This window comes from Drosophila willistoni, chromosome 3R, assembly GCF_018902025.1.
Source record: "Drosophila willistoni isolate 14030-0811.24 chromosome 3R, UCI_dwil_1.1, whole genome shotgun sequence".
In the NCBI taxonomy this organism is placed as follows: Eukaryota; Metazoa; Arthropoda; class Insecta; order Diptera; family Drosophilidae; genus Drosophila; species Drosophila willistoni.
Genome location: NC_061086.1, coordinates 30,070,839 through 30,095,135, shown reverse-complemented (window position 1 = coordinate 30,095,135; position 24,297 = coordinate 30,070,839). Strand labels below are relative to the sequence as shown.

The window sequence follows — 24,297 nt, the reverse complement described above, 5'->3', positions numbered from 1 at the left end:
TTTTTATACAATAATATAATATAATAACAAGAAATACAAAAATAAAATCAAAATAATACATAACAAAGGTACACAACAAATTAATAATTGTTCATTTAACTGAAGCCTTGATTTGATTTTTGCCTAATTAACAATTGCATTGTCATAATATTTTTCTAATCGTTTTGATTAATTTTCTGTTCCTTTGCTTGATGTAATAATTTATATAGCCATTGGAATGTGAATTAATAATTTTCTTATGTTTCGAACTTGATGTAATGGCATAATTGAAATTCAACAACTGCAATTTGGTATATATATGTATATAAGTATTTGTTTAGGTATAGTTTGGTATAAGTACATATAGTATAATTAACAATTTTTAAATTAAACTAATTAATTGTACGGCTCTCGTTTTGTCAGTCATTTAAATTTTAACATTTTCGACTAACTCGGCCCCCATAATCGTGTTTGTTTGTGTGTGTGTTTAATAGTAAATATATATATGTATATATTTTTAAGAAATTGAAATATAATTGAGTAAGGCGCATTGGTTCAATGCTAATTTAGTTAAACTTTAAAAATCTAGGCTCGACTTCTTAATAATCGGATCTTTCTCATTGATTGTTCTGTTTATTTAATTTTAAATTAAATTACAGAGAGGCAACAAATCCACAGAGAAAATCGTCCCTTTTCTTTATATATATTAAGTAACGTTAAGAAAGTTCTTTAAATCGTCAGAGTGTTGCACAATGAGTATAGTTTCCATAGTGTGTATATATATATATATATAGTTTGTATAAAAATCTTTGCTAAATGATCAGAGTTGGTGCCTTGAATGTATGTAGATGAGGTAAACTTGCAAGAAGCCAAAATGCTTGGGTGCAATAGATTTGTTTAAAATTTTGAAGAGTAAATATCAGGATATAAGTATATATGTATGTATGTGGTGTGTGTATATATATATCTGTATATTGCTTTTAGCTGGAGTAAAATTTCTCTAGTTGAGCGCTGTGTTGATGTGTTTTTTTTTGGTGTTTAATGACAACCTTCAATTTAACCAAGTGCTAAAGAGTATATGGAATTATTGTTGTATTCTCGTCGTCTATAGCTTGTCCTGATCACTGGTGGATGGTGACTTGGGCATTTGATTGGATGACGAACTGTAGTTGGAGACGAAACTACTTTTGTAGGCATATTGACCCAAGAGACTGCCCGAGGCACTTGTTGGTTCACGCAAAGTGAACGACATCATGGGATTATAGACACCAGTGCTACCGCTCGAGATGCCAGAAGAATTGGCAATTGGATCACTATGACGATTGCTAAACGAGCTGCTGAAATTATATGGCACATATCCCCCAGACGAACCACCAGTAGTGGAGGAGGAAGAGGTGGTGGTGGTGGTGGCGTTGGTGGAAGTGCTCATGAGATATGAATAATTGCTTGTGGGCAACGAAGAAGTAAAATGTGAGGTGGCAGTACCAGCATAACTGCTGGACATGATTGCGGTGGTTACTGTGGGCTTGTAGGCGGCGGAGGAGTAGGAGGAAGCGAATTGTGAGGCGGAAGCGGAAGCAGAGGCACTGCTCACTGTGCCCGGCAGATCAGTATCGCTTTTGGCTATGCTGGCCGATGGTGAGACTACAGGCGAACGACTGGGTGGACGTGAGAGTGTTTGCTTCTCAATTTGTTTTTCGGTGAGAAAACGATCATAGAAGGTTGATGTGACTGTCGTATGACGAATTTCCAGCTTTGCTGGCTGATAAACCGGAACCGGGGATGGGGCATTCACATTACGTCTATATGGGTCATAGGGCTGGCGATAGGGCGATACGGGCCTTTGAAATGTATCGGCGGTTGTTGTTGTTGTTGTCCCTGTGCCTGTGTTGTTGTTGTTGTTGTAGCGTGTGGCTGTTGTTCTGGACTCATATGGCGAACTCAATGGTGTTCTGCTGGCCGAGCGTCGATCGTCAGCTTCGTACTTGGCGCACGTTTCTTCTAGTTGTCTATCTACTTTATGAAACTTAGTTAAACTACTGCCGCTACTTAAATCGCTACGATTATCGAGAAAATAATTTGGCAACATATTATCACGTCTTACCCTACTACTTTCGCGCTCCTCCATATCCTCGGCATCACGACGCCTGCGCGGCGATAACTCCCTACTGATATCCCTATGCGAGCGATGATGATGCAACGGACTGGATGCCCGCAATGGACTTGTGCGCTTCGAGTCGGCCGAGCCCAGAGATCGATGCTCTGAGGTGACTCGAATGGCCGGCGTATAGTCACTCGATCGTTGTGCTGTACGTCCTCGACTCTCGCTGCGACTGTGCGTTAGCTCCTCCATGGAATTCTTCTTACAACCGAAATGCAATGAATCTGAGAAGAGGGAATCAATATAACGTTGGCATTTCTCCTTCTGATACGGTTTCTCCTCGCATAGAGTGTCAATGGATTTGATGGTATCCTTGATAGAACTTAGACGATCATTGATATTCTCTCCAGTCCGTAACGGCACACCAGTATGAGTCCCAGTGCGGGTAATTGGCGAGGTTTCCTGTGAATGCGGATTGGATATTAGCACATTTCATAGAATTTCATAGAGTTCTCTTTACTTACTCTCATTAGGCGACTACCCAGGGCATCGAGACCCTCGGAGCTGCTGGCCGTTGCTGCTGCAATGCTGCTGCTGTAGCTGCGATCTGCAAGAGTCTTCTTAAGAATACGTTGAAGAATTTTAGTATTCTCCTCAATACATTGCAAAACGAGATTTGTGGTGCCCACCATTCGTTCGCTGGACTGTCGAGACTTCGGACGCTGGCTCTCCTTGTAATAATCCTCATCCTCATCTCGAAAGCGTATCACCTTAGGACTAGTGGGCCGATAATGGGGTGTCTCCTCGCGTCCTCGGTAATCATCTGTATCGTCGCGTCGCATTGCTGATTTGGGTGTTGTGGCTCCTTGACGCCGTGGACTCTGTTCACGCGATTTGGCCGCCTTGAACTCTTCGAAAGATAGGGAAGGTGAGATGACATCTTTAAGCTTTTGATTGAATGCCTTGTAATCCTTTTGGGTCTTGAAGTCGAAACGCTTTTCGTCTTCCAAGGCACGCATTCGCTGTTCTAGTTCCTCCTCAGTGGGTGGCTCTGGTCTGTTAGGTGAACTGACCAAACGTTCCAATGTATGAACCGGCGATTTGGGTCGCTTTTCCTCCAAGAGCTTCTTTCGTTTCATGTCATCGATGGTGGGTGAACGTGAGCGAGATTTATGGCGGCAGGGCGACTTTAGCTTTTCATCCAGCAGACGTATGCGGTGCTCCAGTTCCCCTGTTGTGGGTATCTCGCTGTCATCGGGACTCGGATCAAGTAGCATTTCAAGAGGATGAATGGGCGGCTTTTTATTGGGATCAGTTTTACGCTTCGACAAGTTCTCCTTGGATTTGGAACGTACCAGATCAAGCACACGATACTTGTACTCCAAGTCATCGGAGATGGGTAAATCACCGGGATGCGCCTGTCGACGTACTGGCGAGGTATAAGGGCTCCGCTTTTTGTCACTAGCACGGGAAGGCGAGGTATAAGGAGATTTTGTAGCTGGCTTACGTGCAGGAGAAGTATGAGGAGATTTTGCAACTGCCTTACGCGATGGTGAAGTATATGGCGACTTTGAAGCTTCTTTACGTGCTGGACTACGGGACCGCTGGGTATCCTTGGTTAAAGGAGGAGATGCATCTACAATAGGCTCCTCTTCCTCATCTAAGCCCTTGCCTTCGCAGAGCTCTAGATATTTATTTAAATCTTTCTCATGTGACAAGGAATACTGCAGTTTAATCTTTCGTTCAATTTCATTTAAGCGCTGCTCCACATCGATTTTCTCCACATCTTCGAGTAGTTTAATTTGACGTTCCAGTGACCGAAAACGAGCCTCTAGCTCTTTGGTTGAAGGCAAATATACGGTTTTGCGTTTCAAATGATGCTTAACCGGATTGGGACCCCAATCATAATCGTCGGGGGGTTCTTCGCCGCCATCTGCTGGCTTATCTTCCTTTGTTTCGCCTTCACTTTTTGCGTCTGGTTTACCGCTGGTAAAGTCTTCGATTTCCTTAGTTAGATCGCTTATAGCCTGAGCTTGTTCTACTTGTTCTGCAGTTTGTTTCTGTTCCGTACTTGCTCGTATTAACCGCCCATCTTCAGATTTGATTAGATTGCGATCCTGCAGTTGTTTTTCTAAAGCCTGGAATAGACCTTCCAGTTCTTCGGTATTGGCGCGGGTCAAACGGCGCACTCTCGAAGCTCTAGGTTCGTTATCCATAAGCAGGACCACGGTCTTATTATTGGGATCCACCGGAGGTTCAATAGAGCTGGCATTGACAATAATCTTGTCAGAGTCTACAGTTTTCTCTTCGCAGTGGGTTTCTGTTTCTGTTGGCGGTTTAGTTTCCTCCACTTTAGGAATGACTTCAGATGATTCATTTATTTTATCTTTGGTTGTCTCTTCGATCTCCTCAGCTTTTGCAGCTTTCTCTTGGGTTGCTTGAGCTATCTCCTCGTTTTCTAAGGTCTTTGTTTCTTTCACTGTCTCCGGCTCAATGGTTTCCACGGTGGTGGCCACAATTGGATCTTCTGTCATTTCAGCTTCATCACTTTTTACCGTTTGATTGTGACTGTCCTTCTCTTGCTTTTTATTTTCCTCTAGTTCTTCCGGTACTGAAGTTTCGGATTTATCCAATTGCTTTGCCTCCTCTCCTGCTCCGCCATCATTAGCACTTTCGACATCCACAAAACCATTGTTCTTGGCTCTTTCTTCCATCAATTGCTGTTCCAATTGCTCCAAGCGCATCCTTAAATCCTCTGTGCTGGTCCTAGTGTCTGCCTTTTCCTCCTGCTGCTGCTGCTGCTGTTGTTGTTGTCGTTGTTGTTGCTGTTCCTTGTTGAGCATCATTTTGATATTGATACTAATGTTAATGGGCTTATTTGAGCCATCTCCACCCAACTCGTCCAGCTCACCAAAGTTCTGTGTATACCGCACCAGTTCCTTGCCAGTGGCATCTATCGTATCCGTGCTTAGTCTTCGCGGAGAGCCGCCATCGACGTTGGGCACGTTGACACGCATGGCCTCTAGCAGCTTTAGACTATTCTCACTTAATTGCTTCTCTAGGGCCAGGACACGTTGCTCCAGCTGAACTTCCGCCACACGGGCTGCCGATGTGCTGGGCTTTTCGTCATCGATCGTCCGCGATGCAACTTCGGAATCACTTGCACAGCGCTGCTTGTAGAATTTCTTGTACAATTGCTTCTCCAGGAATTGTAAGCGATTTTCTAGATCGGCTCTTGATGGCAAATCAGAGAAACGACGAACCATTCGCTGCTTCTGCTGGTGCTGCTGCTGCCAGGGTTCGTAATTTCCCGATCTGTAGTAAGCGGTCTTTGCAGGTGCTTCCGAGGTCTCATCTCCCATTGTCGTGGGCCGTTGTAGCAGACGTTGTTGCTCTTGCCTCTGTTTGCGCTGTGGATTTATCTCGCTGGGCTTGAGATTCTCTTCACCAGGCGTGGACTGTCCTTGCTCTTGAATTTTCGCCTGTAGCTCTTCAATGAGAGCTCGTTGCTTATGCATAGCCGGATCAGCTAGGATATTCGGCTTTGGAGGTGGTGGCGGAGCTGGTGGTGGTGATATATGCGCCTCAATCGCCACATCCACTTTCTTGGGCGTTGTTTTCTTGTTTTCCCCATGTAGCTTCTCATACCTACTTTCCAGATATTCTGTTGTCGGCGGTGATTGTTTTCTCTCCGGCTCTCCAGTCTCTAAAGTCTCGGATATTACTTCTTGATCTCGCCTTGACATGGACTCATCTGCTGATTCTGTTAGATTACCAAAATGATTTTTACTACTCATGCGACGCTTAAGTGTCTCATAGCGTTTCTCCAAATCTTCTGTTGATGGTGGTTCGGAAGCTCTTCGCTTACCCAGTTCTTTGGGTTGAACATCAGCCCGGACGACTTCAGGTTGAGATGTCTTTGATTTAATGGTTTCATTCTCAGGCAACATTTCTTTTAACTGACCACTGGCTCTTTCACTTTTCTCATCAAGACTTTTACGTTTTTCTTCGGCCAATTTGTCGTGGTCTTGGATTTTCTGCTCATCGGCTGTTAATTTTGTATTAATAACTTTAACTTTTTCATCGAAAGACTTGATGGATTTTTGTGATTGAATTTCTTGCTTGTTCGCTTTTACATTTTCAGTTTGCTTGGGTAATTCTGATTTGATTTCCTTTGCCTTAGAAGTAGTAGGTTGCTCAGCTTCCAAATTAGTTGTACTAAGTTGTTTCTCCAAAGCATTGAAACGCTTTTCCAACTCCTCGGTTGAAGGTGGAACTTTTCGTTTTACCTCATCGGCTTTATCCTTAACCTCATTTGAATCCTTACTGATTTTCGTGCTCTTTTCACTTGTCTCTATGTTTTCTGGAGTCTTTTGTGGGCTTGATTCTTGTTTAGATTTAGTTTCCTTTGTTTGAGCTTCAGTTTTTTGGGCAGGTTTTTCTTCATCGGGTGGCTCTTTCTTTGTCTTTGCCGAACTAGATTTTTGTACGCTCATTTTTCGTTCTAAAGCATTAAATCGATCCTCAAGTTCGGCTGTAGAGGGCAGTTTCTTGAGACGTGGCTGTTGTTCTTCTTCAATTTCTTTGGTTTCTTCTTTTTGGCCAGGACTTTCCTTTTCCGATGCAGTTTCTTTAGGTTCCGATTGGGTTTGTTTCTCCCCTTCTTTGCTTTGGTTTTTGTTTGATTTTCTTTCTGTTTCTTTGGATTTCTCGCCAGGCTGCTGCTGATCTTTATTAAGATCGAGTGGGGCCTTGGAATTGCTCGATTCGCTGGAACTCATTTGTTTCGTTAAGGCATCAAATCGTGATTCTAGATCAGCTGTAGAAGGTATACGATCCAGATCCTCCTCCTTCCGCTGTTTCTCGGCACTCAACTGTTTTTCTAGACTATTATAGCGTTCTTCGAGAGCTGCAGTGCTCGGTATGTACTTATGAATCGGTTGATCTTGGCTCAGTGTTCGTTCGAGGGCCTGAAAACGTTCCTCAATCTCGATTGTGGAGGATCTGGTTAGCGTTTTACGCCTGGGATCCCGACGCTTTCGACTCGCATTCAGTTGGCTGGTGATTGTAGCTGCTGGTGGCTTATGCTCTTCTATCGTCATGCTCAAAAGCTCCTTGTAGTCATCTTTGTTTTCACCGGGTATGTTATCATCCCGAATTTGTGGGACCTTATTTAAAGTGGAAGGTTCGGGTTCAATTTTCAATTCAAAATCCGAACTTTGACGATCGTCTTTTAACATTGTAGAGTCCTCCTCCTCGTTTAGAGAGTATGAGAGCTCCAACCTATTGGGACGCTCAACGCTGTTGACACGCTCAAAATATTGATTTGTTACCCCAGAATCACTAACGTCAAACTGCTTCACAATGGGTTGTTCCTCTATCACATCCTGATCTCCCACATCTTCCGTCTTGGGCGGACTTAGACTGATTGTGCTTAGATAAATAGCAGTGTTAGGCAGTATCTTGTCAATATCCAATGGTTCTAGTTCACAACTTGCTACTTTATCTGCCGCCTGAGTCCAATCTAGTTCCTTAGGATAGCTAAAACGACCACTTTCAGTGGCACTGTCTTCCTCCAGGTCTTGCTCCTCCTTTTTGGCTTCCTTTTCATCACCGCTGTCCATGCCCATCAACATAAAGGGTATCTCATGCGTGCCTGGTGCCCAGGATTTCGGTCGTTGACGCTCTGCGCTGGACTCCCGAGACCCCAAATGCTGACTCTTCTCTTTGAGCTTACGTGCCACCTTCGCCTTACGCTTGGGGCTTTTTTCGCTTGACTTGGGATCATCGTCATCACAGAGACTGGTGTCCGTACTAGAGCCACCACCAGCACCACCGTTGTCTGCTTTCTCATCCTGATCGCCATCGCTATCCTCACTGTAAGACGAACTGTCACTTTTGCCCAACCGCGTGCGAAGTTTCTGGGTCTTTAGAGAGCTTGAATCAACTCCTTCGCGTAGCATGGCCGCACGATCTGCTTTGATCTCCTTCCACGTGAGGCTGTCTCTTCGCCGTCGACTAGTGTCCGTGTCCCGCCAGAGTAGGGTTTCTCCTCGTCGCAACTGCTTCTCCCCCATCATAGGCTTTCCGTTTCCGTGCAATACAGCTGGCAGTGAAGGCTTTCGGGCTGGAGGTATGGCTCCCAAGGGAGCACTCACCCGTTTGCCCCTGTTGGTCACAATGGCGTGTCGACCCTGTAGTAACTGATTAACCGGCACCGAGCTTTGCGCTGAAGGCGTTTGACGAGTTGCTGTTGAGCATGCAGTAGTTAGGATGACATGGGCCTGCTTCTGACGTTCTCGAAGACGATCGTATTGCTTCTTCAGCAACGATATATCCAAGGCCAGACGATCCTTTTGTTCAGATGGCTGCCTACCCGCTGGGGCTCCGGGTCCCACCGAACCGCGGCGACCCCAATTTAAACCCCACACGGTAGCCACTGCCATGCGCTCCTCATCCGAATGTGTATCATCGTCATCGTAATAGAGTCTGTTAGTAAGGAGAGAAAAGTATGTTATATAATTTTTTCATTTTATTTTTTGTACTCACTGTATGCCTTGTTTATGCCTCAATGGGGCTATGTTATATAGATGTTTATCCCTCAAATGACGCAAATCGGCAATGGGTCCGAGTTTAACAACCTTTTCGATTAGACCATTTGAATCGATAAGATGACCATTGAGCAATTCACTCGAGAAAGATCCCATTTTGCCATAGAACTCATCAGCTGTGCGAGCATTAAGGACACGTCTAAAAAATAAATATCAAGACGATGTTATATGAAATCGAAGGATACCAGAATTTTATGCCACAATATTGATATTACACAACCAATTATAAAGGTCGCCTGGGCTTCTTTTGAATGTAAGTTCATTATCCAATTTGAACATTTTTTACAAACTAACAAAAATGTTTTTATCTGGAAAACTTATTGCATCTGTTGTGCCATAAAAATTGCGAAATGTCAGCAGAAACATTCTGAAGATGGTTAAAATAAACCAAAACTAGTAAATTGCATTTCTCACACAGCGTGTAAAAAACTTTTTGCCAAAAAACATTTCAGCCAACAACCTTGTGCCGGCTTGGAGAAGCCTTGACACAAATTTTTCCCATTTTCGTTTTGAGCTGCAGAGCACACAAGCAGCAAACAATTGTCAGCAGAGACCCCACCCGCCAAAAAAAAGAAACGATACCACCCACAGAGCTTCAGACAAAATGTACTCACTCTTCCAATAGACTCCACAGGACGAGGGCAGTGCGCAATAGAACATCACTGCCTTCGATGAGAACGAGATCCCAGACGCGCAGGACACAGGACATGGGTAGGCAGGTGCAGAACATGGTGAGGAACCATTGCATGGTGAAGACATTGGTCAATGGCGGTTCGTAGGCATTCTCAACGGGTCCTCCCTGCAAACGCTGCAAATGCTTGGCCAGACGCGGCAGTTTCGTTTGCATAAGCTCGCGAAAGACTCCCATATCCGCCTGAAGACCGCCCATTGAACCATAGAAATAACCCGTTGGCAGTACACCCTCCACCAGATAGATCATGACCTTCATGGACTCCTCCTCTTCCTTGTCCATGACTTGTAGAATCAAAGCACCCAGCATATTGAAGCCCTGCAAAGGCAAGCAAGGCCAGAGTTGGAGAAACAAAAGGACATGAGTGGCCCTCTATATACTCACCTGACAATAGCCCACCTCGGGATTATAGCGGGCATAGCCGAGTAGAATGCGCTTCAGCTTGGCCTGGTTAATGGAGCCCGCGGGACCAGTGCACAAATTAGAACCAGTGCGATGCAAATCCTGAAAAAACAATGCCAGGGTGTCTCCACACTCTGTGAAGAGGTTCAACTTGGATCTTAGAAACTGTCAGACTCACCTTGACAATTTGTATGCCCAGCTCTTCGTCATCTTCACGCCATTCCTCGCAAAAGCATTTCTCACGCTGCTGCGTCCAATCAACATTCTTGGACTTGAGATATTTGTCAGCCAACGAGAGCCAGAGCTGAAGGGATTTTAATACGTTTATATTTCAGTCTCAAGTGGATGGAGAAAGTGGCCGTCATTTACCTTGCGACGAAACTCGGGTGGTGTGCCTCCTGGTAGACGAGCCACCAGTTTCATGGCATGCAGCCATTGATTATAATCCGAGGCGGCATCTTCGTCAGCTGATGCAGAAATAGAGGCAGCTGAATTTGAGCTGTTCCCCTCATGACCCAGCATATTATTTTTGTTGTTGGTGGTGGTGGTGGAGAAAGTGGTTGTTGTTGTTTTGGTGGTGCTGGTTGTAGCCGCGGTGGTGATGGTGCTGGAGCTGGAGCTAATGTCAATGTTTGTGCTACTCTTGGTTGAGGTTACGCTGGCGGTAATAGCTTTCTGCGGCGGTGGTGAAAGGCTAAAACGCATTTTAGGCTGTGCATCGTCTGAAAATGTTAAGTGAAATTCGATTATTATCAATGTTGTTGTCGATCAACAATGATTAAGAGTTCAAATTTAACATCTTCATCCTGCGGCTTAGACCCATCACTGAGACTTACAATATCCGTGCAGTATGCAAACTTTACATTTATACAGATAAAATTGAGTTGAAAAGTTCAATATGTATATGTATATTGGTATCAAGAGTTAAAGAATTTACGTAAAAGAGAAGAAGAAAGAATACAAAAAGAATATAGTTATATATATATATATATATATTTAGATTAGACACTTAATTGATTAATTAAGTTTTTCAAGTCGTAATCAAAATGGAATGGCAACGAAATGAATTCAATGAAAAATGCAATTTGTGCTCTAGTTTGTTGCTGCTGCTGCTGCTACAAGGATAATGAAATCAAATGGCATACACGGACAGCATCCCCCCAACTGGCCACAAAAAAATCTTCAATTCTTGGTAGCTTTTTTTCTTTGCTTGTTTCTTCTATCTTTGCTTATGAAATTGACCATGACATTTATTTTGGTTGCCAAGTAACAAGAGTCAAGAAAGCGTGGGGTGTCGTCTGTCTGTAGCAAAGATGTACGATATGTGGCATGCTGACATTTTAGCAACATCTGCAACATGCTATATAATATACACACACACCCACACACACATTCATATGTCCGTACATACATACATACATATGTAGTTCTTATGAAAACAATATCCTGCCCGGTCTTAACTTTGTCATCCTTGTCACTAGCCAGCCACTTGCCACATGCCACTTGGTGCGCACAAATCTTCAACTAGCAACTGCAAACACACACACACACACACACACACACACGCACACTTATGCTCAAAGGTCATGTTAATAAAAGTAGAACTGAACTCAAGAGTTTATGATAGCGTCATAAATTCAGATTCTGATTGGCTTTACTTGTAGCACTTTTTTCCCGCACTCTATAATGGGAAAGAGTATATTCAATTTGTCAGAATCTACATATGCTAAGTGTATAAACAAATCGATCTTTTGTTTGTTATATAAAATAGAGAATTTTACAATGGATTAAAACTACAAAATTAATTAGGTACAGATATCCAAAATTAGAGGTTTTTGAGAATTTGTCACTATAAATTTTTGTTATGCTGCTGATTTCAAGAAGGAATATCTTATTTTTATTGTAATGAAGCACTTTTTGAAATGTAAAGAAAAATTGGTTCCAAAATTGGCAAAAGCATAATTTTAGAGACTTAAATGTTAAGAAAAACAAGAATTTTTCAAAAAATTGAATTAGAGCCATATGAAGTTAACATTTTGCTAATATTTTTTTGAACTCGTTTCCAAACATGACTTTTCTATTAATGAGGATAACTTTTCAGTTTAAAATTAATAATCTAGGCTTCAAAAATATATCTGAGATATCGAAGAATACACCACAGATTGAGTGCGATCCATTAATACACAGATAAAAGCACGGTATTTCAATTTCCGAAGATTGGTTTCAAATTTTATAAGGATATTCAGGGTGCCTGAAGAGCCGAAAAAGAAGTAATAACTAGAATAGAATAATTTATAATATTTATTTCGAATCATTTCTGATCATTTGTTCCTAAGATAGTCAAAAGGAAAGGTAAGTTAAGAGAATTTAGTGCCTCTCATCATTAAGTGGGTACTTGGTACAGGGTATTGTTAAGTCGTTGTTGCTTAACTGGTTTAATAGATATGTATTTTGGTGTCTGTAACAAAATTCTACGCTCTTTGGCTTTGCATTTATTTTAATGCTTCTCGTGCGGGCAATTGCTTTTCCATTTTTATGGCAAATAATTTGATTTGCCATGTTTTCCCATGTGCTTATCAAGCTGCATATTGTATTCTAGATAAAAATGATTATTTAAATTGAGCTAGATGCAAATTCCTATTAAACAAGGCACAAAACGAATAAATATAACATGAAAGAAAAGACTATAATCTGAATGGGCAACAACAAAGAAACAAAACAAAATAAAAAAAAAGAGAAAAAAGGATAAAAGTTTATTTTAACTTTTAGCTAGCTTCATCATCTAGCAACTTGTTTTGCTGCTACCTCCCCCTCCCCCTCCCCCCATCCCATATGCAGAGTTGTGGCAAGAAGCTGGTGGATTTGTTCATACATATTTACATACGAATCTGTTTATTCCAACACATTGAGCCAGCCGAAAAGCATTTGTATAATGAAATTGGGTTCTTGGTCTAAGCAAACATTTGACTTTACTTAGCGTAAATTGAAGAAACATCCTAAGAAGCAGGCAAAGCCAAAGTGAGAGTAGAGAGAAGAAGAAAATTCACTTGAGACTTGGGGTCCAAGCTAATGAAACACTAATTGCAAAAACTGCTATATAAACATTATATAATGACTCTTCCAACTCAGCGCCAATTAAGTCCTTACAGCATTTTTATGACCATTGCTTCTTGCCTCCAAAGGATCGTAAATAAATATTTTTCAAATGCATTTAGCACAAGAGATTTATGGTTAGACCGAAACGAAGCACAGGATGTTAGTTCATTTATCTTCCTTTTTTGTCAAAATTATTTTAAATGCATCACAGCCCATGGGGACAGAGTCTGTGTGGCAACAGAAGGACATAAAAAGCAAAAAAAAGAAAAAGGATATGTGCGTGTTTGTGTGTTGTGCATGTCAAGGCTGTGATTATTAGGCAGGCAGTTTGGAAGAGCAGTTGGTCGGTCCTTGACCAAAACGGAACATTTAAGCAGCATCACGTGCGAGTTACATTACATACCTATATACATATGTCGTGACTGCTAGTGTATGTGTGTGTGTGAGTGTGTGTATGTGGTTTTCTTAGGACACTTGTGCGACCAAGTAAAAAACGCAATGCGCGACATTTGGGTTTAATGAGACGTGCGCAAACTGTAGTCGCTTTTATTTTTATAGTATAGCTACAAGAAATTGCGGTTTGTATTAAGGTTACCGACTCCATCTTACCCTAGACTTACTTACTATGGGGTAAATTGATTATCAATTAAATGGTTTCTTAGGCCCCATGAATAGCGACAAATTGTTGAGAAAGCCTATTAAAATAAACAATCATCAATATCCATTTAAAACAAGTGAATGACCAACAAAATGTGAGTCTCAACAGAGAGAACTGCCATCTTTAAAATCTAATTTTAAATTTTTTCAACAATGAGGGTCAAAATGATTAGAAAAAAAATCTAAAAAAAAACCCAAGCACGTCTTATGCCATTAGGGAGACCCCTAATGAATGCTTTCGTGCCAACCAAGGAGCTGCTATTGACCAAGCAAATAATAAATTAAATACTGCTTACTGTGAATGGTTCATTAAACCATTAAAATGCTTAACCTCAATTGATATTGGCTTAAATCCTTATATACATTTTTTGTAGTCTTTGTTGCAGTTTAGCCTTATCACGCGGCACAGACAGATGAAGCCCTCGACCCGGCGATTATGCAGTGGAGCACCACACACACACACACACAAATGTATATATGTAACCACATGTATATAGAGAAGGATAAGCGCCCTGCAGGCTGCTTGACTCGACTCAAGCGACTGCCATTGTTGCTGGGCTTTCGTTTCATAATAGCTCCCCAAAGTGCGTTGGCTTTTTTACTCTGTCTCTTTTTATTCTTTTTTGTTTTTGGCTTTTTGTTTTAGTATTTTGTTGCAATTTAAACAATCTCACGTTTTATTGCCGGGCAGAACTTTGATTACGTTTTCCTGTTTAGTGTGTTTGTGTGTGCAGGTGAAAAATGACTTTGGTTTATATCAAATGCCAAAGCAAAGCCAATCAATTTGCCTAAAGCTTTGCCTTGTCAATTTCAATAAGCGTTCAATTTATTCGTTGTGCAAAAATAACCAAAATAAAATCAGGCCTTAGCATTTAAGAATTAAAACTGACAAGGGTTGGCGGAAGCATCTGTTCTGTCCTCTTTCCGATTTTTGAGAATTTGTTAAATTGCTTGGTAAGTTCATTAAAAGTTGAACATCATGGCTCATAGCATACCGATTGAACCTAACTAGAAGATCGTTTTATAGTTAACTTGGCAATGTAATAGAAAATGAATTGAACTATAAAAGCTTTGAAATAGTGTGTTTTCATTAAAGAGCTTAACAATTGAAAAGTTCTTAAGAGATTTGTAGTCAAATATTTCTCTGAAAAGTTATTATGTGGCTATTATTTGGTTTTTAAATAATTAAGAGTGTTTCTATTCTAGAGGATTCAGTCAAAATGTTTTCGCAAATCCTTCAGCTTAAAAGATTCATCTAGTTTTATTGTCCTTAATAGAAAACGAGTCAATTACTCATTCATTTCTCTTGATTTGTCTATCATATTGTGTCCAAGCATTTTGTCAAATTATTGTTCTCTAATGTTTGTTGATCTTAATCAGCAGCTGTTTATATGGGTCAATAGATACATTCTTATTGGTTAATTAATTGGCTGGTTGTATAGGTAGAATGCTAATTTGATACATTAGATAAGATATCCAAATGACTACGATTACCATTAATTCTTTTATAAGAGTGTTGATTTGAGTATTCAATCATATCAAGTTTCCCTAATAAGTTTCTGTGATTCAAACTAGTATAATTTACATACATTAAAGTATTAATACACCAATATTAACTATATTAGATTTAGAGGACTTAATTTTTTGCCTGAAGCAATGTTTTCTTTTGTTTAAGAATACTCGAGGGAATATTTCCATGTGTTACTTGATATGTAAAATGTCCATCAATTTCGATTTTGATTTGAAGCAGTAATTACATTTTAACGCGAAAAAAAAACTTGTAATGGTGTCAGGAGAAAGGAAATGTAGAGTAAAGCAAACATACAAGTAAAGTGAGAAAGGAAAATTAAAATAATCGTATACAGCTGCAGAAACTCAGACAATGAAAACGGCAGAGAAGGGACGAGAGAGGCGAAAAGACAAGCTGCAAAGCTAAAAAACAACAACAACAACTACATGCAACAATTAAGTGTGAGTGAGGGTGTAAGGGTGGTGGTCTCTTATTGAATATCTGTTAATGACAGGCGATATTCTAGAAAAATAAAACACAACAATTAAATGGGCTTTAAAAGTGCGAAATGGAAATGTCTGATGTCTGACTCGCATAAAAACCTTCTGAAACCCATGAAAATGTATGCCAATGACTGGAAAAAGATGGCAACTTGGATGGTTGGTTTTAAAATGTTGAAAAATGTAAATGTTAATTACATACAATCGGTCGGTTTTACGTGGGCCTGTGGAGCCAACCGACCAAAATTAGAATTGTGCGCATTATGCATGAATAATTGGACTATGTTAATATGCCAGTCGGAGTAGAGAAAGAGAGAGAATGAGAGAATATTTTTGTCCAAAAATAAACACAAAATGTGAAAATACTTAGCATAGATTACCTTTTTTTGTCAATTTTTGTTTTTTGTTTTATTTTTTGTTATTTTTCATTTAAAGTTGAAACAACACAACACAAATATAAAGAGAAGAGTAGAGCGAGAGCGAGAGCAGAAGAGAAATAGAGACATGAATTATAAATTAAATAAAATTTCGATTAAAGCAAATATTCGTTTAACGTTTAGTTTTAAATTTGTACTTTTGGTTTTGACGCTCTAGAGAAACTTTTGAAAGAGTACACAAATATAATTATGTAAGTTGGCAGTTAATAATTTTGGAGCACACATAGGAGATACATACATATATGGTTATATACATATATTTTATATATAATATAGATAGATCTGTAGTTGACAGTGGTTTTCATTAGTTTTTATATGGTTTTGTTGTTTTTGTTGTTTTATTTTTTGTACACTTTGTACAATATTTACCCATGTTAAGTTAGCGTGCGCCTAAAGTTAGGCTATGCTTTTGTTCAAAGCGCCGCTTCGTTTAGTTGTTGTTGTTCTTGTTGTTATATTTAGTTGTTGTACTTGATGTTGTGGATTTTGACATTTTTGACGTTGTTGTTGTTGTTGTTGTGGTTGTTGAAGTTATTGTTGTTGTTGTTGTAGTTGTAGTTGTTGTGGCCTATTGTATTAGTTACACAAAGACTTACATATATAAATACACACATAGAAAAGGGCATGCAAAATGTTCTGATTGTGAGTAGTATTCATTATTTATAATAGTTATATCGCTTTGTATTATTCAGAATCATGCTTAAGTTATGTAACATGCCAGATTCAGTACAGATACATATGTATGTACATGTATTTAAGTCGTTTATATATACATATATATACATAGGTACTGCGAGAGCGACTTTCTCACTCACTGACAGCATAAAAAAAAAACGAAACGTGTCATTGAAAACTATTTTTTTTTGTCTTCTTTCATATCTTTGCTCCCCATTTTTTTGTTCACTCATTCAAAATAAACACTCAACCACACACACACAAGCCCACAAAGAGGACACAACAACAAAAGCTATGAAAAACCAAAACGTAAAGCGGAAACCTTGACAGCGACAACAAGACACCAAGTTCTCCATCTACTTGGGATTAGGTAAGAAGAAGGCTATTCGCACAACTAACTATCGCAATCGCATGGCCATTGTTAGTGCCGTTCATCGATTCTTTTTGGCCTGTCTTGACCCACTTTCTAACTTGGCCACTAAGTAATTTATATTAAGCTGGAAATTTCAAATTTTTTTTGAATTTGTTGAATTCTAATTTCCCCAAAATGATGAAGCTTATTAAGACTTAATGTCTTCAAAGCGGAAGGCCTTGGCATGCCACGTGGCACTGGCTTTGGCATAATTAAGAGGTGAGATGCCTCTGGGGAAAGCAAGCAAAAACAAAGTTAAAGTAGACAGTGCCAGAGCAAAAACGATTTCTGTTCGTTTGTGGCCCAAAATTATGAATATTGAATGCTCAAGGAATATAAATCTCTTACTTAATCTTGGTACTTTTTTTTTTGTGTTTTTATGCAAAATGTTGCAATAAAAAGAGCTTAAAACTTAAAGCCTTAAATTCAACAGCCATGAACAGCTCTTTTCATATTGGGTTATGTAATCTACCATCAGCAAATAGTTCCTTCTACGGAAAGGTCTATGTTCCCAAATTTTTGTGGGCTGCCTATCATAGCTGGGTCATTTATTTTGACCAACGGGTAAACAAAGGCATAAATAGAAATCGAAAGCAAATACACACAATCGAGGGAAATGGGCCGACAAAATGGCGCGCAACAGCAAAAACGGAAACGGTAGCAGCGAGCTGCTCGTTTTAATCAATTTATGTAGCATACATTTAAGTGCTGCACAAAAATTGTGAATGCAATTTTTAATTGCATTTTCGCATCAATCGATCGATGGGGATTTTTCTTTTGTGGCCTGTTCGTGTGTGTGGCTGTGCGTGATTATGAGACAGAAATTCAATTAAAAATTGTTCATAAATAAAAGCAAATGCTATTTTTGCACGAAAGATCCACACACACACAATAACAAGAAGAAGCGCTTAGATTACTTTTGCTTGCGGAGGCCAAAAGCTATTTTATATTACACGATTGTTATTACAAACCGCGTGCCTACACACTGAAAATTGTAGGAAGCTACTCGATGTCTATGGGTGTGAGTGTACAAGTGTACAAGTGTGCGAATGTGCGTGTGTGTTTGTGTGTGTGTGTGTGCGCGTGTGTGAGGCACGTCAGACAGTCTCCAAATGCCTGTGAGTTGTTTTTCATGTCCAACCTCTAAAGTTGTGTCGTCATCAACCCCCCTGATACCCACACAGACATACACCCACACACATCTATACCCACACCCACACATACATATACTAGTGGGCTTTACCTGCCCCGCAACACAACAGAAACAAAAAATACCAATACAAATGCACAACAACAAGAGGAAAGCTTCATTCAATAAAATCACACATACATGCACGTCGAGTGACGCGAACGTAGAGTTTTCCAGCGTTTCGGCCGTTTATTTTCCTATTTTCCGCACAAACGACGCACACAGCTGAGAGTTCCGCACTTAACTGAGTTGGCCAATCTAAAAGAAACTACAAGCAAAGCCATCGAACTGCCAGCTGTGAGACTTGCGCATTGCCACCGAGCTCCAAAAATTTGACATTTAACTACACTGTAAGAAAAATCCATGCACCATTGAGTTCGGACTATATCAAAATGGTCTCTACTACGAAATCTTTGATCATTCTAATGTTGATCTTAAACAAATGCAAATCATAGTCACTTATATTAGAGTACTTACTACTTTCCACTATAAGAACAGCATTGACAAATTCACAGAGCACATCCTGATGCCGTTGCAAACGATCGCGCACTATCAAAACACGTTCCAACAAGTAACCCATCATTAGAATTTCCACTTTCAATATGGCACACACATCGATTAACTCTCTCACATTGAGTCTTGCCAGATCTGAAGGACTGCCGCTCATACCACTAGCCATTCTGGCCAATTGTCCTTGTTTTGGTCTACGTTGAGCCACTTGCTGTTGCTTGCCATAAATGTCGCATAGTAATGCACCGAGCAATCGTTTAGTTTCACTGTAATTCTCTATTCTGGTTAAGCCGTTTAAACTTATCATCTATGCTAATTCTCACCTCATTTCGTGGTCTTGATATAAAAAAGCCATGACAAAAAGAAAAAATAAACGATAGTGGAGTTTCTTTAAAGTGCTTGAATTTGAATATTTAATTATTTTTTTTTTGTTGTTGTGATAGCAAATATAAAATTGAAGTAAGTCTCAAAGAAAAGACAACACAAAGTAAGTTTTCAAATTCTTCATCTCGGCATTTGTTTTCTTTTAATTTTAACAAACTTTTCAACTGTTTTTTTTGGGTGCATGTACTTGTTGTGTATCTGAATGATTAATTTAAATGCATAAGAAAACCAATCGAAAAAACTGCATAAATGATTTGAAACATTTCAAGTTAAGTTTCCCATTAGTAGAATGTACGATCCATGTGGGTATTGAGCGAAAAGTTCCGATACATGCCAAAGCGAACCACTTCATTGGAGAATCTCTGCGGCAGAGGATAGAATCGCGATGGTATAGTATAGGCATTGGGAGCATAGTAACCATATTCTGAATTACAAGTACGATACATGGTATTGGTATCAGTCTCAACGCCATATCCCTTGAAGTTGTCTAGTCATAAACAAAAGATCAAAACATCTTACAAATCTTAGGTGATCTCTTTATACTTACAGGGACATTTAATATCCTCACGCTTGTGTAGATTCTCATAGAGTTTAGCCGTCTGGACCACCGGTTTGCGTTTCATAAACTTTTGAAACTCCTTCTCCGGGTTGAAGGTCTCCAAATCGTCGCACACATGTTCGCACATCTTTGTTACTGCTAGGAAAAATTGAAAAATTTAAATAAATAAATTTGTATTTATGTGTATGGGGTGAAGATTGTTGCTAGTCCCAAGTCTTTGATTGTAATGAGATGTGGTTATTGAACAAACGACGACATGTCATTAACAGGTTGCTAAGATTTGAATGTGACATTTCGAACAAAGTCGTACGCCCTCTAGGTTTTGACGCATGCGCTTGAAGTTGCCTCTGACAGCTGTCAGTTGGCCCCACATACACACACACACACACACACACACACACACATCTCCAGGCATATTGTCTGCAATTTGTTTTCACAAATGTATAAAATGTGCAATTTATCGAATGTGCTCAACTTTATCATCTGCATAGCCAGTTTTAGCCAAACATTTGATGGCACTCTGGCAATTAAACGCGGTCCCCATCATCCTCGAGGCGAAACACGCAGAGTGGACCAGCATTTGACGCACGAGGAACAGTAAGTTTGGCCCTTAGCGTTTTGTTTCACCCTCATTTAATTATAAAAATTGTCTGTGACATGTTAGATGACTATCTGAATATGGAAAATAATGTATATACAATTCTTTTTGTCCGTTTAATCTGTTTCGCTGTGAAGCAACGACAAAATCAACGCTATTTGTTGAAGTTCCAAAAATGCTCCCTTGGGTTGTGTGTTTCAAGTAGAATATTTTCATTTCATTCAGTTGAAGACTTCTCAAATTTAGCTATGTAAGTTACAAGGAAGGAAAGATAGGAAACGGAACTCTAACATAAAAACAAAGCTTAACTTTTCTTTTCTGATATATATTTCCCTTAAGTTAGTAAGTAAAAAGTTGGTTTCTTTTATCTTTATTATATATACATGTGGGAAATAGCATTGAGAGAGAGCAATCCAAAGTGATAGAAGAGAAGAGACAGACACTTAGTGGCCGAACATTCTAGTAGTAGTAGAGAGAGCAGGGTATAGGATCATTATATAAGTTGAGAGAGAGCTTGTTAAAGAGGCCGTGGTTTATTCGCAAAGAGACTGTCAACTGAGCCGCACGTCAAGGTCCATAATTAGTCCAGTGTTATTTCTATTAGCATGTTTAAATTCTAACAATATATTGAACTCGATTGTCATCAAACAATTAGCAAATATTAATAAATAGATAAATATAGTAACGATCGCTAAATCAACGCTACATACATACATGCATATGTATATGCAGCTCAAGTTAAAGTTAGATAAAGTTGGCACTTATTTTAATACCTATTTTATTTCAGTCGCATAGACGATGATCTCAAGGATATGGGAATCCAGGCGAATTTAGAAGACATGAGCGAAGAGGAAAAAATATTCTACATGTTCAAGGTAAAGACTTTAAACTGAAATATGCAGGAAACGTATTGAGCATATATTATTTTACTTTCTCTTAGGCTCACGATAATGATAATAATAATGCCCTGGATGGACTGGAGATGATACATTCGGCCATGCATCATAATTATGATTATTTCAAGAACAGCGAACGTGATAATTATTTGCAAAATGCCAGTGAAGAGTTGGAGCATTTCATAGGTAAGTTTCATAAAGAAGAAAAGATAATATAGAGATATAATATATTATTCTCTCATTCACCCACAGAGGCAATCGATAAGTTTCTTTTAATTGCTGATGAGAATAATGATGGACTGTTGCATTATCCTGAAATTGTAAAAGCCATTTCCGGTGGCAAGGAACACATCGATGTGGATAGAAATATGCTACGCTAGATACACCTTTCCAATATATCAAACGAAAGTTAACCACTCACATGATGTAGACACAATAATAGATTTAGACTTAGTATAAATATTTTGATAGCCAATAACTATATAAATTTTAACTACCTACATTTATGTATGCATTTTAAGACTGGAGACAAACAGACACCCGGATGAAATAGACAAGACTCCAAGTTTGTGCTACACTTTATTATTTATACTATTTGTATACCTACATAAACATATATATATATAATTAAACATTTGTTATAAATATATAGACAAATATGACCACAAATCTCACAAAAGGCCATCACAGACTTGGCTAGTATTACAGGCCATGCCACGATAGCCATCGTAGGCGGCTTTCTCCATGAGAACGATTAAATCATTATAACGCGGCTTTTCCAAAGGAACCCTAGAAAAGACGAAAAAGTTAAAAGAGTAAAATTTGATGGATGGTTTTGTACTGACCCATCAAATATTTCAATGGCTCCCATTAGAGCTCGACCTGCCTTGGCATATTCATAGGCTGCATTGGGACACTCACAGGCTGCTGCGTAGAGGCATTCATCACGTCCAGCTCCTTGGGCAGCCAGGAAGCCCATTATTAGATAATTGTCACCCGAGGTTATGCCCAGATTAAAGGATTCTTCACTGCGACCTGCTTCGCCTGCCGAACGACCATAACCATAGCCATAACTACTCCAATGTCCTGCTCCCAATAGACCAGCCGTAAATATTAACACTTTTAGCAACACAATGATCAGTAAGTTGGTCAAATTCAAACTGAGCACCTGCAAAAATGTCCCCACACGATGATTAATCCATGAAGTAGGTACAGAAATGTATTGTTACTTGCCTGACTGTTGCCCGCCGAACGATGCAATAGCTCCTTGGCCACCTGCAATACCACATTTCCAGCTGGACTGCCAAACATATCCTGGGCATTTCGTAGCCACGAAATCGGATGATATTGCTGCACTTCTGTTGCAGCGGCAGATGAGTTAAGCGATATATCGTTATTCACTTCCAGACTGGCTGACTGGCATGTGGCCAAAGACAGCCAGAGTATGAGTATTATATAATCCAAATGTTGTGGCATTTTGAAGATCGCGTGTCTAGTTCCTATGCTGCCGTTTCGTGACTGAGTCTCAACATGGCCTGAACAACTGTCTTTTATCTGCAGGCTGACAAAATTGTTCCGCCTTGGATTTGTTTTCCATCTGCCAGGTAGAGGGGATTAGCAAAGAAGCGAATTTGCCATGATTTTGCTAGGCCTCGTTGCACCATAAAAGTGTCATTTCCCCAGAGAGAAAGATGAGTGAGAGAAAGAGAGAAGAGTCATCATCTCTCTGGCAGTGAGAGTGTTTTTCCTGATGTCATTAGCCTGAAAATTGCCCAGACGTTTTTCCACTTGAAGGAGGATTTAATGTCAATGTTATTTCATTGTCAGACCCAGGTAAAAGAGGCAATTGTTAAGGTAGTTGTTGCTGTTTTGTTTTGTATGAATCATTAACTCATTTATTGTTACTGGTATTTGTTTGTTTTTGTTTTTTTGGTTGTATCCATTGGAATAGTTTATAATATGTATGTATGTATGCATGTATTTTGTATGTATATATATAGATTTGCAATAAATTTGTGTGTGTATTTCCGTTTTCTTTGTAATCAATTACAGACAACATATAAGTACACATATATTATTTTTGGTTTTCGCTATATACTTTCACAATAATACGAGTTATCTTTGTTAGTTGTTAGGTAGATCTTTTGCAACAGATAAGAAACTGTGTATATATATGTATGTATGTAATGTTTATGCATTATAATTTAGAGTATTCTTTGATTTGGTTAAATTATTAACCCGTTTTTTGTTTTGTTTTGTTTGTTTGTAGTTTTCAACATCTCAATTAATGGTTTCTTATGCATGATATAATGTGCCATGATATACCTATTAAGTACTATTTGTTACGATAAATGCCTGTATTTGGTTAATGTGTGTGAGTTTCTTGTTCTATATATTTCTCAATATATGTTTTGTATATATATATCTATTTATAATTATAAAGAGTTTGGAGTTTTGAAAACATTTTGAATATGTATTTAAAATGATGATGTTAATGTTCTGAACAAAACGTACAGGTAGCCAAAGATTTGCTTTATATATGTAGATGATAGAAAGGAGGTTACAGTTAGATGAATTAAGGATACATTCATGTGAATAAATTATGCACCCTAAAGTATGCAACTAATTTCCAAACAGTTTAAGGTCTTCATACGAGTATAAACAACTTTGAATCTTATGAATTCTTTGACTACCTATTGCATACTTTAGGGCACAAAATTTCTCATAAATCCCTAGATCCACCATTGACATGATATATGTATGTATATTTTATATAGAAAAAAAAGGTTTAGATAACTTTTTCATAGATAAAATCTATTTATATATGTAGTTTTGAGTGTGTGTGTGTGTTTCTTTTTTAAATGTTCACTAATTTCGTTTACAACCCAAATTGAAAATTGAATTCATTTAACTATTTCGTCTAGAATTATAACAAATTGGCTATGGTTTTAAAAAATTAATAATGCTTATAATATGTGCGTAACGAAACGATTTTTACTCTTCACTTTTTTAACATTTTGTGGCTAAATGAACATATACATTTCTTGTGACATTTCTAGTCTGAATTTTGTTGACATTTCGTTGTTGTAA

General features: G+C 39.1%; 4 protein-coding genes across 12 annotated transcripts; 1 reads left to right on the top strand and 3 right to left on the bottom strand.

The window, feature by feature from the left end:
• Positions 1-64: 64 nt before the first annotated feature.
• LOC6649543 (titin) lies at positions 65-19,033 on the bottom strand. Of its 8 annotated transcripts, XM_023179842.2 has the most exons (10): positions 18,738-19,032; positions 10,154-10,506; positions 9,963-10,088; positions 9,767-9,886; positions 9,306-9,700; positions 8,630-8,830; positions 2,770-8,569; positions 2,605-2,697; positions 2,084-2,542; positions 65-280 (listed from the first exon to the last, which is right to left on the bottom strand). In XM_023179842.2, exons 1-10 carry the CDS (start codon positions 18,937-18,939, stop codon positions 143-145), a joined length of 7,887 nt encoding a protein of 2,628 aa, XP_023035610.2. In that variant the 5' UTR covers positions 18,940-19,032; the 3' UTR covers positions 65-142. The 8 variants fall into 8 exon arrangements, with proteins under 8 accessions (XP_023035610.2, XP_046865170.1, XP_023035606.2 ...); XM_047009214.1 differs by having other exon boundaries at positions 2,605-8,569; positions 18,738-19,033; XM_023179838.2 differs by lacking the exon at positions 65-280 and having other exon boundaries at positions 904-2,542; positions 2,605-2,700.
• A 225-nt stretch (positions 19,034-19,258) lies between these two features.
• LOC6649542 (UPF0691 protein C9orf116 homolog) lies at positions 19,259-19,967 on the bottom strand. The gene is made up of 2 exons (XM_015177069.3): positions 19,702-19,967; positions 19,259-19,641 (listed from the first exon to the last, which is right to left on the bottom strand). Exons 1-2 carry the CDS (start codon positions 19,838-19,840, stop codon positions 19,436-19,438), a joined length of 345 nt encoding a protein of 114 aa, XP_015032555.1. The 5' UTR covers positions 19,841-19,967; the 3' UTR covers positions 19,259-19,435.
• Positions 19,968-20,086: 119 nt separating this feature from the next.
• LOC6649541 (multiple coagulation factor deficiency protein 2 homolog) lies at positions 20,087-21,843 on the top strand. 2 transcript variants are annotated; one of them, XM_002072002.4, is made up of 4 exons: positions 20,087-20,310; positions 21,099-21,186; positions 21,252-21,393; positions 21,460-21,843. In XM_002072002.4, the coding sequence occupies exons 1-4, from the start codon at positions 20,153-20,155 to the stop codon at positions 21,585-21,587; spliced, it is 516 nt and encodes a 171-aa protein (XP_002072038.2). In that variant the 5' UTR covers positions 20,087-20,152; the 3' UTR covers positions 21,588-21,843. The 2 variants fall into 2 exon arrangements, with proteins under 2 accessions (XP_002072038.2, XP_046865171.1); XM_047009215.1 differs by lacking the exon at positions 20,087-20,310 and adding an exon at positions 20,868-20,883.
• Positions 21,771-22,722, bottom strand: LOC6649540. Its single transcript, XM_002072001.4, has 3 exons — positions 22,441-22,722; positions 22,053-22,375; positions 21,771-21,996 (listed from the first exon to the last, which is right to left on the bottom strand). Exons 1-3 carry the CDS (start codon positions 22,681-22,683, stop codon positions 21,879-21,881), a joined length of 684 nt encoding a protein of 227 aa, XP_002072037.1. The 5' UTR covers positions 22,684-22,722; the 3' UTR covers positions 21,771-21,878.
• Between the last annotated feature and the right edge of the window lie 1,575 nt (positions 22,723-24,297).